An 18,436-nucleotide genomic window follows, 5' to 3' on the forward strand; every position below is an offset into this window, starting at 1 on the left:
GAGAATGACTTCAACGAGATGAGAGATGAAGGCTTCAGTCCATCAAATTTCTCAGAGCTAAAGGAGGAATTACGTACCCAGTGCAAAGAAACTAAAAATCTTGAAAAAAAAGTGGAAGAATTGATGGCTAGAGTAATTAATGCAGAGAAGCTCACAAACGAAATGAAAGAGACGAAAACCATGGCACGAGAAATACGTGACAAATGCACAAGCTTCAGTAACCGTCTCGATCAACTGGAAGAAAGAATGTCAGCGATGGAGGATCAAATGAATGAAATGAAGCGAGAAGAGAAACCAAAAGAAAAAAGAAGAAAAAGAAATGAACAAAGCCTGCAAGAAGTATGGGATTATGTAAAAAGACCAAATCTACGTCTGATTGGGGTGCCTGAAAGTGACGGGGAAAATGGAACCAAGTTGGAAAACACTCTTCAGGATATCATCCAGGAGAACTTCCCCAACCTAGTAGGGCAGGCCAACATTCAAATCCAGGAAATACAGAGAACGCCACAAAGATACTCCTCGAGAAGAGCAACTCCAAGACACATAATTGCCAGATTCACCAAAGTTGAAATGAAGGAAAAAATCTTAAGGGCAGCCAGAGAGAAAGGTCGGGTTACCCACAAAGGGAAGCCCATCAGACTAACAGCAGATCTCTCGGCAGAAACTCTTCAAGCCAGAAGAGAGTGGGGGCCAATATTCAACATTCTTAAAGAAAGGAATTTTAAACCCAGAATTTTATATCCAGCCAAACTAAGTTTCATAAGTGAAGGAGAAATAAAATCCTTTACAGATAAGCAAATGCTTAGAGATTTTGTCACCACTAGGCCTGCCTTACAAGAGACCCTGAAGGAAGCACTAAACATGGAAAGGAACAACCGGTACCAGCCATTGCAAAAACATGCCAAAATGTAAAGACCATTAAGGCTAGGAAGAAACTGCATCAACTAACGAGCAAAATAACCAGTTAATATCATAATGGCAGGATCAAGTTCACACATAACAATCTTAACCTTAAATGTAAATGGACTAAATGCTCCAATTAAAAGACACAGACTGGCAAACTGGATAAAGAGTCAAGACCCATCAGTCTGCTGTATTCAGGAGACCCATCTCACACGCAGAGACATACATAGGCTCAAAATAAAGGGATGGAGGAAGATTTACCAAGCAAATGGAGAACACAAAAAAGCGGGGGTTGCAATACTAGTCTCTGATAAAAAAGACTTTAAACCATCAAAGATCAAAAGAGACAAAGAAGGCCATTACATAATGGTAAAGGGATCAATTCAACAGGAAGAGCTAACTATCCTAAATATATATGCACCCAATACAGGAGCACCCAGATTCATAAAGCAAGTCCTTAGAGACTTACAAAGAGACTTAGACTCCCATACAATAATAATGGGAGACTTCAACACTCCACTGTCAACATTAGACAGATCAACGAGACAGAAAGTTAACAAGGATATCCAGGAATTGAACTCATCTCTGCAGCAAGCAGACCTAATAGACATCTATAGAACTCTCCACCCCAAATCAACAGAATATACATTCTTCTCAGCACCACATCGTACTTACTCCAAAATTGACCACGTAATCGGAAGTAAAGCACTCCTCAGCAAATGTGCAAGAACAGAAATTATAACAAACTGTCTCTCAGACCACAGTGCAATCAAATTAGAACTCAGGACTAAGAAACTCAATCAAAACCGCTCAACTACATGGAAACTGAACAACCTGCTCCTGAATGACTACTGGGTACATAACGAAATCAAGGCAGAAATAAAGATGTTCTTTGAAACCAATGAGAACAAAGATACAACATACCAGAATCTCTGGGACACATTTAAAGCAGTGTGTAGAGGGAAATTTATAGCACTAAATGCCCACAAGAGAAAGCAGGAAAGATCTAAAATTGACACTCTAACATCGCAATTAAAAGAACTAGAGAAGCAAGAGCAAACACATTCGAAAGCTAGCAGAAGGCAAGAAATAACTAAGATCAGAGCAGAACTGAAGGAGATAGAGACACAAAAAACCCTCCAAAAAATCAATGAATCCAGGAGTTGGTTTTTTGAAAAGATCAACAAAATTGACAGACCACTAGCAAGACTAATAAAGAAGAAAAGAGAGAAGAATCAAATCGACGCAATTAAAAATGATAAAGGGGATATCACCACCGACCCCACAGAAATACAAACTACCATCAGAGAATACTATAAACACCTCTACGCAAATAAACTGGAAAATCTAGAAGAAATGGATAATTTCCTGGACACTTACACTCTTCCAAGACTAAACCAGGAAGAAGTTGAATCCCTGAATAGACCAATAGTAGGCTCTGAAATTGAGGCAATAATTAATAGCCTACCAACCAAAAAAAGTCCAGGACCAGATGGATTCACAGCTGAATTCTACCAGAGGTACAAGGAGGAGCTGGTACCATTCCTTCTGAAACTATTCCAATCAATAGAAAAAGAGGGAATCCTCCCTAACTCATTTTATGAGGCCAACATCATCCTGATACCAAAGCCTGGCAGAGACACAACAAAAAAAGAGAATTTTAGACCAATATCCCTGATGAACATCGATGCAAAAATCCTCAATAAAATACTGGCAAACCGGATTCAGCAGCACATCAAAAAGCTTATCCACCATGATCAAGTGGGCTTCATCCCTGGGATGCAAGGCTGGTTCAACATTCGCAAATCAATAAACATAATCCAGCATATAAACAGAACCAAAGACAAGAACCACATCATTATCTCAATAGATGCAGAAAAGGCTTTTGACAAAATTCAACAGCCCTTCATGCTAAAAACGCTCAATAAATTCGGTATTGATGGAACGTACCTCAAAATAATAAGAGCTATTTATGACAGACCCACAGCCAATATCATACTGAATGGGCAAAAACTGGAAAAATTCCCTTTGAAAACTGGCACAAGACAGGGATGCCCTCTCTCACCACTCCTATTCAACATAGTGTTGGAAGTTCTGGCTAGGGCAATCAGGCAAGAGAAAGAAATCAAGGGGATTCAGTTAGGAAAAGAAGAAGTCAAATTGTCCCTGTTTGCAGACGACATGATTGTATATTTAGAAAACCCCATTGTCTCAGCCCAAAATCTCCTTAAGCTGATCAGCAACTTCAGCAAAGTCTCAGGATACAAAATTAATGTGCAAAAATCACAAGCATTCTTATACACCAGTGACAGTCAAACAGAGAGCCAAATCAGGAATGAACTTCCATTCACAATTGCTTCAAAGAGAATAAAATACCTAGGAATCCAACTTACAAGGGATGTAAAGGACCTCTTCAAGGAGAACTACAAACCACTGCTCAGTGAAATCAAAGAGGACACAAACAAATGGAAGAACATACCATGCTCATGGATAGGAAGAATCAATATCGTGAAAATGGCCATACTGCCCAAGGTAATTTATAGATTCAATGCCATCCCCATCAAGCTACCAATGAGCTTCTTCACAGAATTGGAAAAAACTGCTTTAAAGTTCATATGGAACCAAAAAAGAGCCCGCATCTCCAAGACAATCCTAAGTCAAAAGAACAAAGCTGGAGGCATCACGCTACCTGACTTCAAACTATACTACAAGGCTACAGTAACCAAAACAGCATGGTACTGGTACCAAAACAGAGATATAGACCAATGGAACAGAACAGAGTCCTCAGAAATAATACCACACATCTACAGCCATCTGATCTTTGACAAACCTGAGAGAAACAAGAAATGGGGAAAGGATTCCCTATTTAATAAATGGTGCTGGGAAAACTGGCTAGCCATAAGTAGAAAGCTGAAACTGGATCCTTTCCTTACTCCTTATACGAAAATTAATTCAAGATGGATTAGAGACTTAAATGTTAGACCTAATACCATAAAAATCCTAGAGGAAAACCTAGGTAGTACCATTCAGGACATAGGCATGGGCAAAGACTTCATGTCTAAAACACCAAAAGCAACGGCAGCAAAAGCCAAAATTGACAAATGGGATCTCATCAAACTAAAGAGCTTCTGCACAGCAAAAGAAACTACCATCAGAGTGAGCAGGCAACCTACGGAATGGGAGAAAATTTTTGCAATCTACTCATCTGACAAAGGGCTAATATCCAGAACCTACAAAGAACTCAAACAAATTTACAAGAAAAAAACAAACAACCCCATCCAAAAGTGGGCAAAGGATATGAACAGACATTTCTCAAAAGAAGACATTCATACAGCCAACAGACACATGAAAAAATGCTCATCATCACTGGCCATCAGAGAAATGCAAATCAAAACCACAATGAGATACCATCTCACACCAGTTAGAATGGCGATCATTCAAAAGTCAGGAAACAACAGGTGCTGGAGAGGATGTGGAGAAATAGGAACACTTTTACACTGTTGGTGGGATTGTAAACTAGTTCAACCATTATGGAAAACAGTATGGCGATTCCTCAAGGATCTAGAACTAGATGTACCATATGACCCAGCCATCGCATTACTGGGTATATACCCAAAGGATTATAAATTATGCTGCTATAAGGACACATGCACACGTATGTTTATTGCAGCACTATTCACAATAGCAAAGACTTGGAATCAACCCAAATGTCCATCAGTGACAGATTGGATTAAGAAAATGTGGCACATATACACCATGGAATACTATGCAGCCATAAAAAAGGATGAGTTTGTGTCCTTTGTAGGGACATGGATGCAGCTGGAAACCATCATTCTTAGCAAACTATCACAAGAACAGAAAACCAAACACCGCATGTTCTCACTCGTAGGTGGGAACTGAACAATGAGATCACTTGGACTCAGGAAGGGGAACATCACACACCGGGGCCTATCATGGGGAGGGGGGAGGGGGGAGGGATTGCATTGGGAGTTATACCTGATGTAAATGACGAGTTGATGGGTGCAGCACACCAACATGGCACAAGTATACATATGTAGCAAACCTGCACGTTGTGCACATGTACCCTACAACTTGAAGTTTAATAATAATAAATAAATTTAAAAAAAAAAAAAAAAAAAAAAGAACTGAAAAAAAAAAAAAAAAAAAAAAAAAAAGAAAAACTTTGCAATTGTCTGTGTTATTGGCATTGTCCTAATTATGTTATTCACTGTTTCTTATTAAATAGCCCATGAGATAAATTTTAATTTTCTATTTTAAGTTTTTCTATTTTAATTAGTGAAAATAAGTTCCTCTTTCAAAACTCTTTCTTTTTGCCAACTAGTAGGAAATATGTAATCATTTTTCCTTGACTGAAAATAAACTCAACAAAATTACTTATAAGTCTAAATTTTAGTGAAATTGCTGCTACTCTTCCAGTACTTCCTCCTCCACAGGTGGCACTCTAAGCAATCCTTGAGTGGTTTGACTTTGCATTTTTATTTTGTCATCATTAAGTTATACGTGTCGTGCCAGTTATCAATGCATTTCCTCTCCGATACAAACTCACCATTTATTACAGCTCTGTGATAATGGATGAAATTCCCTTAAGTATTAATCCTTTACAGCGAGAAAGATGTTTAATATTCTCATTAGAGGATGCTCGAGGGACATTGCAGGAAGCAAAGATTCTCCTGCTGTTTCCTGCTGCTACATGATGGGTTAGGAAGACATACGGGGGTGGTCTGCCCCAGGCCCTCTTCCCAGAATGCACTATCCCCTGGCAATCTTGTGGTCCCGAACCAGACCGGCTTTCACCTTCCCGTGGTTCTTCTGATGGATACTTCTCCAAGACTCTTACCACAACAGCACCCCTACTCCCTCTTCATGCCGGCACACCTGGCCACCTACTTGCCTGTGTGCTTTCTCTGCCTTGAAGGCTTGCTACTGGGGTCACTTTTCCTTCTGCACACCTGCCCATCTGGCCACTATCTGTGGTCCCCCTCACAGATAGCTCATGTTCCAGCGACCCCAGCCCTATCTGCAGGCCTATGCATGTAGCCACCAGGTGGAGCACACCTATAGTCTGCCTCTATTCCAGATATTTGGTTTCTACTTGCCCAATGACTGCAGACCAGCTTTTGTCCAGGCAACTAGTGAACTTCTCTGGCCTCCAGTGAATTGCAACAATACCTTTTTTAATGAAGTCTAAACCCCAGCCTTGGGAAAGGGCACCTCATTGCAGTTTGTCTCCCTTGAGTGCCTTGCCTCAGTCCTAGAATACCATAGAGAGTTTTCTTAAATTTTATAATTAGTTTTTTATCAGAGTTTAGTAATTCTGTATATTAAATTTCCCCTATTTAAATCACTGTTTGGTTTCTGTGTCCTGATTGGACCCAGGCTGACACTCAGACATTTTGGGATAATCTAAAACTTGTAATAAGCTTCTACTTGGTATTGAAATAAATGGCATAAAAGTTTCTGAGGGAAAATAATTTTGTGGAAATAATTTTTAATTACATAATCTATTCAATGTATTTACATTTTTAATAAAGAGTATTATTTTTTAAATAAAGGAGAATTCACTATATCCCTAAATATGCAAATAGACTCGGTATCAGAAGGTCACTTATTGGTTAAAATTGGCAGAAACAGTACTAGGAAGGGTTATTCCTGAATTCAGAAAAATATTAGAAAATAGCATCCCTCTTTTTTAGTGCCCAAAATATAAAATGGTAATGTAATCAAAATAGTCTCTCTTTAGTTATAACTTTTTTAGGGCAGCGCCTCTAGCTTACCAATTGCTTTCTCCCCACAGTTATTAAACCTGTACTAGAAAGAATTCACTTCGTTTTAATTTATTTTCTTGTGGTCAAAGAACGATATTTGGCAGCAGGGGTTTCGTAGTTTACTTTTCTCAGGCTCAACTAAACTTTAACACCAGATTCACATTCCAAATAACCTATACATGTTTTATTCCTGGTATAATTATTCAGCACCACTGTGAGTGAACTTCTGAAGGAAATAGGTGAACTACTTAGTCATAGTGTAAAGAAAAACATTTAACTTAAAGCAAGCAGACAAACGCAACTGCTGTGCCTTTTAGGGACAGGAGCAATCATTTCAGGAAAGTTCTCTCAATGTTAATAGTGCAAAAGTAATGTGGTGATGGAAATAGCCTGAGGAATAGAGGGAGAAACAGAATTTTAAAAAGTACAGAAAAATAAGAAATGGGGAAAGGATTCCCTATTTAATAAATGGTGCTGGGAAAACTGGCTAGCCATAAGTAGAAAGCTGAAACTGGATCCTTTCCTTACTCCTTATACGAAAATTAATTCAAGATGGATTAGAGACTTAAATGTTAGACCTAATACCATAAAAACCCTAGAAGAAAACCTAGGTAGTACCATTCGGGACATAGGCATGGGCAAGGACTTCATGTCTAAAACACCAAAAGCAACGGCAACAAAAGCCAAAATTGACAAATGGGATCTAATTAAACTAAAGAGCTTCTGCACAGCAAAAGAAACTACCATCAGAGCGAACAGGCAACCTACAGAATGGGAGACAATTTTTGCAATCTACTCGTCTGACAAAGGGCTAATATCCAGAACCTACAAAGAACTCACACAAATTTACAAGAAAAAAACAAACAACCCCATCAAAAAGTGGGCAAGGGATATGAACAGAATATGAACAGACATTTCTCAAAAGAAGACATGCATACAGCCAACAGACACATGAAAAAATGCTCGTCATCACTGGCCATCAGAGAAATGCAAATCAAAACCACAATGAGATACCATCTCACACCAGTTAGAATGGCAAACATTAAAAAGTCAGGAAACAACAGGTGCTGGAGAGGATGTGGAGAAATAGGAACACTTTTACACTGTTGGTGGGATTGTAAACTAATTCAACCATTATGGAAAACAGTATGGCCATTCCTCGAGGATCTAGAACTAGAAGTACCGTATGACCCAGCCATCCCATTACTGGGTATATACCCAAAGGATTATAAATCATGCTGCTATAAAGACACATGCACATGTATGTTCATTGCAGCACTATTTACAATAGCAAAGACTTGGAATCAACCCAAATGTCCATCAGTGACAGACTGGATTAAGAAAATGTCGCACATATACACCATGGAATACTATGCAGCCATGAAAAAGGATGGGTTTGTGTGCTTTGTAGGGACATGGATGCAGCTGGAAACCATCATTCTCAGCAAACTATCGCAAGAACAGAAAACCAAACACTGCACGTTCTCACTCATAGGTGGGAACTGAACAATGAGATCACTTGGACTCGGGAAGGGGAACATCACACACCGGGGCCTATTATTGGGAGGAAGGAGGGGGGAGAGATGGCATTCAGAGTTATAACTGATGTAAATGACGAGTTGATGGGTGCTGACGAGTTGATGGGTGCAGCACGCCAACATGGCACAAGTATACATACGTAACAACCTGCACGTTATGCACATGTACCCTAGAACTTAAAGTATATAAAAAAAAAAAAAGTACAGAAGCAGTAATTGCCTCATCTTGCATGGGAGAAATTTAAATTGTAAATTCAAGTTGTAAACAGGCAAAAAAACAGAAGTTCCCTCTCTGGAGCAACTGGGCAGCAACAGAGAAGACACCTATAAACATCAGTATTTGGATATTCATTGCCCTATACTTGTCATTAGATAGGACAACCAAAAACTCAGTGACTCAGAGCAGGTAAAACTTTATTTTTCTTTCAAAAACAGTTCATAGGCAAAAACCCATTCAGGATGGAAGGCAGTACTGCTCCACATGGTCAACTAGGGACTAGGGCCTTTTCTCCTTGTTGCTTTAATATCCCCTAGGATGCTGTCCTTCTCAACAAGGCAGAAGCTAGCTCTCAGGCATCCTATCAGCATTTCAGCCCCCAAGAGTGTGAAAAATAGGAAGGGGAGAGAAAGAAGCTTCCTTTTTAAGAAGGTGACAAGCAAGTCGCATTTATTGGGAGGTTGCTCCAAGGGAGGGACTAGTTGAGAAACCCTGTGCCCTGCTGATACTTAAAATGGTAGAAGTGGTTCTATTACTTAAAGTAAAAATAGAGGATAATACAGGCAAACAATTAACACTCTCTGTTATAGCCACAAGTTAATTTAAAATGCTTCGCTGTCCCATCATGCTACAAGTTAGCCTGCTGCCAACAAAATTTGTTCACATACACAGAACTTTAAATGACATTATTTAGGCCTTGCTCTTAAAGAACAATTGCTGACCAATGATCATTAACAGAGGTTTGCAGGGAGCAAAATCAGACTTCCCTATTCCAAAATAGCTCCATAGAGACAATAATGAATCTAGATGGAAAGAACAGGATTACTATTTAAAAAAAAAACAGAAAACAATTTTTAAAAATTCGTTGGAAAATGTTAGAAAGTGTTCTTAAAAGAAATTGAAAAAGTCAGCAAAAAAACAATGAAGTCAAGGAAATCTCCAAAAAACTGTTTGGAGAATTGAAGGTAAGAATGAAGACAGAAAACATAACTAAATCCAATAATTAACAAGGAGGTCCAATACCAAATGATTCTGGTTTCCATGAAAAGAGACAAGAGTGAAGAAATGTTACTGAAAACATTTTATAAGAAAATTTCTCAGAATAAAAGAATATGAGTTTACAGACTGAAAGAGCCCATCAAGAATTAGCATAATAAATGAAAATAAATCATACAGTAAAGTATACCAATGTGGTATTTTAGAACACCATGAGTAAAGATTGTATCCTAAAAGCTTCCAGAGTTGAGGAAAAATCAGGTCATAAATCAGGATGTCTTCTGACTTCTCAATAGCTATATGGAATATATTAAAACAGTAGATAAATTCCTTTAAAACGAGAGGAAAAATAACACTTTACCCAGCCTGCTATGCCCAGCCAAACTATCAATCAAGTGTGAAAATAGTTTCAATCAAGTGTGAAAATAGTATCAATCAAGTGTGAAAACAGACGGTTTCAAGAATACAGGAGTTCACTCAATAGTTTACTTCCTATACATCATTTCTTAGGCAGTTCCTGGAGGATGTGCTCCAACAAAATGAGGAAATAAGAAAGAGAACATGAGTCAACGAAGTAAAGACAGGAAAGGAAGGCGAGTCTACAGATTTGAGAGCATCCATTGCTTGTTGTAGTGGGTAGCAGGCCCTGTCAATGTCCTGTCAGTATCACGAGGGCCCTGCTACTTTAGCACACTCTGAACAACTTCCAACTGCCTTGTATCTGTTTCCTTTTACCCAGGCTTTTTCCACAACCATCGAAGGTTACTCTGATTTGTAATTAGCAGGATAAACTGAAGATAACACCTTACAGAAGCAGACCTCAATTAACAACTGATGGAAGTATATATAAATATCCCAGCTCCCTACCCTTAGCTATAATTACTCTGAGGTGCGAGTTCACCATCTTTACCAGTTTCCCTTGGGATGAGACTTCAGTCATCCTAACTAGCTTCCTAACATATCCTTTTTGGTTGCCTTTGTTTTCATATCTCACTGCCTTTCTCTCCTTGTGTTTCCTGCACCTCCTAAACAAATTACCTATACTTTAATTCTTGTTTCAAGGTCTGTTTCTAGGGCTTTAGGAGAAAGGTACATGAGAATAAGAAAGGAATTAATAAAGCATATGATATCTCAAGATTTGGAATACATTTGGTAGACTGAAAAATCTCTTGGAGCATTTAGGAGAAAATGTAAATAGAAATATAGAAAACAAAACAAGCAAGCAAACAAACATTACTGGAAAAGGACATTATAGACAGCATATTAAAACAAAAGAAAGGAAACATGCTCACAAAATACTATTTGGTATACTGCATAGTCATAACCTGTAAAAGTTATTACTGATGTAACCAAAATTATGCAATAATTATATTGAAAGAAAAAGGAAAAGCAGGTGGTATATTAGAAGATGAGTAAATATCTGTAATCAATAGATAGCAGCTAAAATGAATAATCTAAGAAAAACAGAAAAAAATATTATCTTAGGAAGAATCAATATCGTGAAAATGGCCATACTGCCCAAGGTAATTTATAGATTCAATGCCATCCCCATCAAGCTACCAATGAGCTTCTTCACAGAATTGGAAAAAACTGCTTTAAAGTTCATATGGAACCAAAAAAGAGCCCGCATCTCCAAGACAATCCTAAGTCAAAAGAACAAAGCTGGAGGCATCACGCTACCTGACTTCAAACTATACTACAAGGCTACAGTAACCAAAACAGCATGGTACTGGTACCAAAACAGAGATATAGACCAATGGAACAGAACAGAGTCCTCAGAAATAATACCACACATCTACAGCCATCTGATCTTTGACAAACCTGAGAGAAACAAGAAATGGGGAAAGGATTCCCTATTTAATAAATGGTGCTGGGAAAACTGGCTAGCCATAAGTAGAAAGCTGAAACTGGATCCTTTCCTTACTCCTTATACAAAAATTAATTCAAGATGGATTAGAGACTTAAATGTTAGACCTAATACCATAAAAATCCTAGAGGAAAACCTAGGTAGTACCATTCAGGACATAGGCATGGGCAAAGACTTCATGTCTAAAACACCAAAAGCAACGGCAGCAAAAGCCAAAATTGACAAATGGGATCTCATCAAACTAAAGAGCTTCTGCACAGCAAAAGAAACTACCATCAGAGTGAGCAGGCAACCTACGGAATGGGAGAAAATTTTTGCAATCTACTCATCTGACAAAGGGCTAATATCCAGAACCTACAAAGAACTCAAACAAATTTACAAGAAAAAAACAAACAACCCCATCCAAAAGTGGGCAAAGGATATGAACAGACATTTCTCAAAAGAAGACATTCATACAGCCAACAGACACATGAAAAAATGCTCATCATCACTGGCCATCAGAGAAATGCAAATCAAAACCACAATGAGATACCATCTCACACCAGTTAGAATGGCAAACATTAAAAAGTCAGGAAACAACAGGTGCTGGAGAGGATGTGGAGAAATAGGAACACTTTTACACTGTTGGTGGGAGTGTAAACTAGTTCAACCATTATGGAAAACAGTATGGCGATTCCTCAAGGATCTAGAACTAGATGTACCATATGACCCAGCCATCCCATTACTGGGTATATACCCAAAGGATTATAAATTATGCTGCTATAAGGACACATGCACACGTATGTTTATTGCAGCACTATTCACAATAGCAAAGACTTGGAATCAACCCAATTGTCCATCAGTGACAGATTGGATTAAGAAAATGTGGCACATATACACCATGGAATACTATGCAGCCATAAAAAAGGATGAGTTTGTGTCCTTTGTAGGGACATGGATGCAGCTGGAAACCATCATTCTCAGCAAACTATCACAAGAACAGAAAACCAAACACCGCATGTTCTCACTCGTAGGTGGGAACTGAACAATGAGATCACTTGGACTCGGGAAGGGGAACATCACACACCGGGGCCTATCATGGGGAGGGGGGAGGGGGGAGGGATTGCATTGGGAGTTATACCTGATGTAAATGACGAGTTGATGGGTGCAGCACACCAACATGGCACAAGTATACATATGTAGCAAACCTGCACGTTGTGCACATGTACCCTACAACTTGAAGTTTAATAATAATAAATAAATTTAAAAAAAAAAATATTATCTTAAAATATGAAGGTAAATATCAGAAAAAAAATGTTGCATGATATGACAGTGGTTCTCTGGGAGTAGGGAAAGGGAATTGTGTGCACCAGATAATATGCTAATTTGTTAAACATGAATATATCTTAATTTTAAAAATAAATAAAGTTGATAGGTCAAGAAATAGATGCATTTCTAACATGGTTTACAATTTATAGAATTATGCACAAAGTTAAAATCTTAAATGTGAAATTTAAATTTAAAATGGAAAGAAAAAAATGGATAATATAATGGAAGTAAGCTCTCTATACTTACCTTTATTGTTTTAATATTTGTTAGAATATATATATGTATTTATTTTAAATAATTTTTAAAGGGATTTAAATGAAAGGATAAATTAAAGAATAGAAGGATAATTTAAATCTATGTGAAAATAAGTCAACACTACTCCTTTATATTAGTAAAGAATGGTAAGAAAGGAAAAATAAAGGGCAAAGGGCTAGTATTTAAAAACCTCAACTGTTTCTTCCGTACTCTTAAAGACTGAGACTTGGGGTGGATAACTCTTTGTTTAAGCATGTTAATAACATGAAAATATAAGCATACATAATTACCCATCTTATCCACTCATAAAATGGTGTGGAAGGTGACTTTCTGGATAGTGGAAATTTTAATTTTATTTATGAAATTAGTTCATTTACAGTTGGTGGAACAGAAGATCCTCAGCACCACTCCTCCCCACAAAAGTACAACTTGCAATTATTCAAAGACAAGAACACCACCTTGAATTCACCAGAATCTGAGAGAGAAGAGGAGAAAACTCCTACAACAAAACCACAACTGGTAAAATGGCCATTTTAGACTGTGCCACCCTCTCCCCTAAGCTGGCATAACCACCACTCACGGAGAAATTCCCTGGACCCAAAGTTTCCAAGGTGGGAGGAGGGAACTGGAAGTGGACATTCTACCTTCCCACTGGTCTGGGAATTTTCATGGGAAGCCCACTGCAGTCCTGTCCCACAGGAAGCCCTGGGAATGCCAGGAGGGCTGAACCACCCGGGGTGAATTGAAGACAAGTGGGGGGAAGGGGTGCTTATCACAGGAACTAGCATGTGGATCTTGGTGGTTACTCTGCATATAAATCAGCTGGGCATCACACGAAGGAGGCTGGACAGTGCCATAGTGCTTCATGGGATACAATCCATGGCAAGGCCTGAGTCCCTGGTCAGATTTCCCACACAGCCCGGATGCTTACATGGAACTTTCCCCTGACCTGGAAGCAACTGAAAAGTCAGTGATGAAATTCTGGTGCTCTCTTAAGTCTTCCCCAGACCTGGAAACCACTGCAGGTCTGTGTTTAAGTTCCTGTGCAAGCTATAAGTTCTGGTACTCACAATAAGTCTTCCCCAGACTGGGAAACAATGAAAGGGCAGTGATTTAGTTCCAGGGAAGTGTTTAAGTTCTGGTGCTCAATATAAATCCTTCCCAGAGTGGGAAGCAACTATAGGCCGGCAAATAAAGTTCTAATGTTAAGTAGTAAAAGTCGAACACCAAAGAACACCTGCAAAAGTTGGAAGAGGTGGCCATTTCTTCGAATGCACCGGCATCAGTGTAAAGACACAGGATTGAAAAAAAATCAGGGAAAAAAACCAACAAAGCTCTGGAAATAGACCCTGAAGAATTGAAGATCTGTGAACTGTCTGACAAATAATTAATAATAACCCTCTTTTAAAAGTTCAGGGAATCACAAAAAAATGAATAGAAAATTAAATAAAATTTATAAAACAATCCAGAAACAAAATAAGAAATCTGACAAAGAAATAAGAACAATTTTTATTTGATGTCTGTTTTTTAGAGATGGGGGTCTCACTTTTTCACCCAACTTGGAAGTAGTATGATCATAGCTCAACGCCATCTCGAATTTCTGGTCTCAAGCGATCCTTCAGCCTCAGACTCCCAAGTGACTGCTACAGGCACATGCCAGAATGCCTGGCTAATTTTTAAATTTTTTGTGGAGACAGGGTCTCCCTATATTGCTCAGGCTGGTCTCAAACACCTGGGCTCAAGTGATCCTCTCCCTTTGACCTCTCAAAGCACTGGGATTACAGGCATGAGCCAACATGCCCAGCCTAGGAACAACTTTTAAAAACCAAATCGAAATTCTAGAAATAAATAATGCAATAACTGAACTGAAAAACTCAAGAGAAAACTTCAGCAGCAGACCTGATCAAACAAAAGAAAGAATCAGCAAGCCTGGGCCCTAACACAGTGCCTTGCGCCTATAATCCCAGCACTTAGGGAGGCCAAGGTAAGAGTATTGCTTGAGACCAGGAGTTTGAGACCAGCCTGGGCAACATAATAAGATTCCTTGTCTCTTAAAAAAAAAACCAGCCATTGTAGTGCATGCCTGTAGTCCTAGCTCCTCAGGAGGCTGAGATGGGAGACTCATTTAAGCTCCAGGGTTCAAGGTTACTCTGACCTATGGTTGCACCACTGCACTCTAGCCTGAGTGACCAAAAAAAAAAAAAAAAAAAAAGATTCAGCAAGCTCAAAGACAAAACACCCACCCCACTTTCAGCAATAAACAGATAATCCAGACAGTAAATCAACAAACAAACTTTGGAGTTAAACTACACACTATACCAAATGGAACAAATTGATATTACAGAACATGTCATCTAACAGCTGCAGAAACACATTTTCTCATTACCACATGAAATATTCTCCAGGATAGACTCTATGTTAGGCCATAACATACACAGGTCACAACAAATTTTTAGAAATCAAAATTATACCAAGTACCTAAAAACAAAACAGTCCATAAGTCACAAACCCATAGCTAATACCATACTGGATGGGGAAAAGCTGAAAGCCTGTCTTCTAAGATCTATAACAAAACAAAGATGCCAAGTTTCACCACTTCTATTCAACATAGTACTGGAAATCCTAGTCTAAGCAATTAGACAAGCAAAAGGGGAAGAAAAAACATTCAGATTGGAAAGGAAGAAGTCAAAATGTCCCTGTTTGTAGATGACATTATCTTATATTTAGAAAAACATGAAGACTCCATCAAACAACTGTTAGAATTGATAAATAAATTCAGTAAAGTTGCAAGATTCAGCATTAATACAAAAAAGTTAGTGATATTTCTGTAAGCCGATAGAGACTGGCCGATGCCATAGTTCTTAGTCAACAGATAGGACCATACAGAAAAGGCAATTGTAGAAGAGAACATCTGTACCCTGGCCATATGCCCTTGACCTACTCTAGAGATTACTGCAAATGGTCCCATAGGTGCCATTGGTTACCCATGTCTTTCTGCCTAATGGTGATCCCCAACCTTGGAACCTGCTTAGCCAGCCAACAGTGTAGATCCCTTGGTTCTGGAAACCATTGCTACTGGGGCAAAACTTTGCCGGTGAGAGAAGAGAATAGGCAGAAAAATACCCAGGTCTTCATCCTGAGGAAGACAACCCAGAGTTGGATTCTACATGCTCTCAGATGATTCTAGCATGATTGAGTCCCAGTTGGCAATGAATTAACCCCCTCAACAATGTTCCCTCGTGGGTTTTCTTCCCTTCCCCATCTTACTGCCCACTCACTCACAATGTTTTCTCAAACCACCTTTCAGGGAAACTAGTTGCTCACAAATTCTTGGATCAGGAGAAATTCAAAAATAAACATTAAACCAAGAAATTCCTAGTAGCTTAGTAGGTAATGGCTTTTAAGATCATAGATAGATATGTTTGATGCTAAGTGGGTGTCTTAATCTATTTTCTGTTGCTTATAACAGAACATCTGAAACTGGGCAATTTGTAAACAAAAAGAAGTATTTTTCACAATTCTCAAGGCTGGGAAATCCAAGTCCACGGCTCGGCATCTGGTGAAGGCCTTCTTGGTGGGGACTCTGCAGGGTCCCAAGGTGGCACAGGGCATTACATGGCAAGGGGGCTGAGCATACTAACTCAGGTATCTTTTCCTCTTCTTATAAAGCCACCAGTCCCACTTCTGTGATAACAGCTGTGGGAACACATTCTTCTCATTAGCACATGAAATATTCATCTATGAATGGTTTAATCCATTCATCAGGACAGAACCCTCATGAACCAGCCACCTCTTAAAAACCCGCCTTTCAATAGTTCCACACTAGGGATTTACTTTCAACGCGAGTTTGGAGGGGACAAACATTCAGACTATAGCAGTGGGTTTCTCCAACAGCTCCACCTCCTCTGTTACATCTAAAGTTCAGTGAAAGCCTGCCATAATGCCATCTCCTTCACAGAATTTTGGGAAAATTAAGCCAAAAAGGCCAGTGTCCAAAAGGCCAGATTTCTGTGTGCAGGGAGAGAAAAGACAGCCAGAGAAGCTGGGATAAGAGTGAGAAAGAGACTACACAGGAAGCAAGAGTCAGAATAAGTGATGACTTAAAGGAATAAAAGTCTCTAGAGTATCCAGAGATATAAGGAAGTTTGATATGGGGTATCTCTTCCTGTGAGAGGCAGTTGCTCAACCTGTTTTAATTTAATATTAAGGAAAGTGGTGACCAAATCAGATAGAAGACTTGAGAATATGCAGAGGGCTGACATGCGGGCTTGATCTTCATCTGTCGAAGTTCCTTCTCTGGGGTTGGAATGAGGAGTTCAGATACAAAAGTAAACTTCCTTCATGGAAGGCAATAGTGGAGATGCGGCATGAGTGAAAGAGACAACATGCACAGGGGCTCAGGGGAAAGCCTGACTCCCCCAGAGGGGGAGAATGGATGAGGCTTTGGGGGTGTGTTGACATTTACTTCACCAGGGAGGACGTGAGTACAGTGCACACATGAAACTGTGGAGTAAAGGCAGTCTGTCCAGGATGAGAACCCAAATATGGCCAGGCATGGTGGCTCACACCTGTAATCCCAGCACTTTGGGAGGCCAAGGTGGGCAGATCACTTGAGGTCAGGAGTTCAAGACCAGCCTGGCCAAAGTGGTGAAACCCCGTCTCCACTAAAAATGCAAAAATTAGCCAGGCATGGTGGTACGCACCTGTAATCCCAGCTACTCAGGAGGCTGAGGCGGGAGAATCACGTGAACCTGGGAGGTGGAGGTTACAGTGAGCCAAGATCACTGCACTCCAGCCTGAGCAACAGAGTGAGACTCCATCTCAAAACACAAACAAAAAAACAAACAAAAAATCCAAGTACCTATTTTTTGTGGCCCAAACAGTAAAACAAATGTATTAACTTTATATTATGGATTTTTTAAGGACGCTTATTTCACAGAGTCCTAAATGACCACAAAGACAAAATAGTTTTTTATAACGTACATTTTTAATCGAGAAAAAGATTGTGCTTTGTATCTTGAAAAGCAAAAATATAAGCCACACACAGGATGATTAATAATTTCACAATCTCAAAGCACTAAACTTTAGCAAATTATCATTTCTAGATATTTATTATGATGAATATCACTGCCAAATTGACAGTAGATTTGCTAAACTGATCTGTATTGAATTGCAAGAGGCAAGCCAGCAAGGCACCTTTTCCTCCTTCTTTTGAGAAAAATTATAGTTCTTTATCCAAAGTGGATTTTCTTGCCCTGTCTCTCTGTAGTTCCAGTTGTTCAATTTCCAGAGACAGCTTATACACCTCCAGGGCCATTTTCACATCCTCTGGGTTTGGAAGACACTGCGTGAGTCTTTTGCCTGCGAGCACTTGTTCACAGCCTTCAGGGGTCTCCTAAAAGAGATATAAGTGGTGGGTGAGATTGAGAAGCTTCTCTCCTAATCATGAAGGAGAGTGGATCCTGACAGTGAAAGGACTACAGGATTGAACCAAGACCAACCTCAGACTGGTGGTTGAGGCTGGGAAAACAAGAAATCGCTTGGGTCCCACCACAGTCTTCCCCAG

The 18,436-nt window shown here is 39.3% G+C and overlaps 1 protein-coding gene across 1 annotated transcript in view; it reads right to left on the reverse strand.

Annotated features, from left to right (window-relative positions):
• Nucleotides 1–17,950: 17,950 nt before the first annotated feature.
• C4BPA (complement component 4 binding protein alpha) overlaps nucleotides 17,951–18,436 on the reverse strand; it is a gene marked incomplete at its 5' end in the record, with an annotated part of 32,148 nt that continues 31,662 nt past the window's right edge. Inside the window, one exon of the mRNA XM_073011402.1 lies at nucleotides 17,951–18,265. Within this exon, the coding sequence (XP_072867503.1) occupies nucleotides 18,092–18,265 (174 nt within the window). The remainder of the gene's footprint in view (nucleotides 18,266–18,436) is intronic.

The sequence above is a fragment of the Chlorocebus sabaeus genome, chromosome 25 (assembly GCF_047675955.1).
Source record: "Chlorocebus sabaeus isolate Y175 chromosome 25, mChlSab1.0.hap1, whole genome shotgun sequence".
Lineage (NCBI taxonomy): Eukaryota > Metazoa > Chordata > Mammalia > Primates > Cercopithecidae > Chlorocebus > Chlorocebus sabaeus.